This window comes from Penaeus monodon, chromosome 15 (genome assembly GCF_015228065.2).
Source record: "Penaeus monodon isolate SGIC_2016 chromosome 15, NSTDA_Pmon_1, whole genome shotgun sequence".
Taxonomy (NCBI): domain Eukaryota; kingdom Metazoa; phylum Arthropoda; class Malacostraca; order Decapoda; family Penaeidae; genus Penaeus; species Penaeus monodon.
Genome location: NC_051400.1, coordinates 23,772,189 through 23,773,160, shown reverse-complemented (window position 1 = coordinate 23,773,160; position 972 = coordinate 23,772,189). Strand labels below are relative to the sequence as shown.

At 35.6% G+C, this 972-nt stretch overlaps 1 protein-coding gene across 3 annotated transcripts in view; it reads right to left on the bottom strand.

The window, feature by feature from the left end:
* Nucleotides 1-47: 47 nt before the first annotated feature.
* Nucleotides 48-972, bottom strand: part of LOC119581822 (transcription initiation factor TFIID subunit 2-like) — a gene marked incomplete at its 3' end in the record, with an annotated part of 14,016 nt that continues 13,091 nt past the window's right edge. For all 3 annotated transcript variants that reach the window (XM_037929955.1, XM_037929956.1, XM_037929957.1), the window contains 2 exon segments: nucleotides 48-186; nucleotides 439-591. In XM_037929955.1, the coding sequence (XP_037785883.1) occupies nucleotides 48-186; nucleotides 439-591 (292 nt within the window).

Sequence of the window (972 nt, the reverse complement as noted above, 5' to 3'; positions counted from 1 at the left end):
CATATATGAATTGATATTCAACCTGTATGCAAAAGTATACTGCTTACCTGTAGGGGCCCCAGATACATTATGACATTCTCCAGGCAGTGATGTTGTCGATTCTGATATGTCACCATCAATACTTGTTGGCATACTGGGTGTCACTGTGCAATCAACTTCTTCATCAAACACTTCCACATCATCTTGCTTAAGAGGTATGAGAGAAAAGACTAATTACTCTCTCTTACATGTGATAACATTGGAAGTGGAAATAAATGTTTGGCAGTGCTTTTAGGTATTAGTAGACAGCAATATCTTTTTAGTAAAAGAAGAAGAAAAATATACATGTGGGTTGCAGAATAAAGAATGGAATCCCCAAAACTGATTGTTATAAATATCACTTATCTTTTACAAAGAACAATAAAATGCAAGTTGCTTAACAGATACAGTTTTGCCAACCTTTATTCTAACTTTAGAATCTTCTGTAAAGATAACCTCAACGGGCATCTCATTCACTTCGGTCTTGATTTCCGTCTTGAGCTCCGGGAAGACGTCATCCGGTGGAGCCTCACGCTTCAAGGGCAATACCTTCTCTTCCTCTTCTTCTTTCACCTGTAGGAGAGATTTTGGATAAGTTCATCCTTTTAACACCAACAGAGTTCCTTAACTTCAATAATAAATGCTGAAAATACATAAAATGCTTGTAGTAGATGTAAGGACAGCCTTAGCTAGGTTATGGCATTTTAATAATTTTCGTGATACGGACACAGTTTGACATTCACACCTTGTTACACCCCAGTGATATGGATGCCATTTGATTCTGTAGCGAAATTCCTTAATAAAATATAAAATATTCACAGTATTGTAACATGGCTGTGAATTGACAGACTCCTTGATGTACAGAACACCATCATTATGTTTCTGAAAAATTTTCATTACTATATTTGAACATTTATTGGGAAAATTCACATAATGAAAAAGCAGTACAATTAC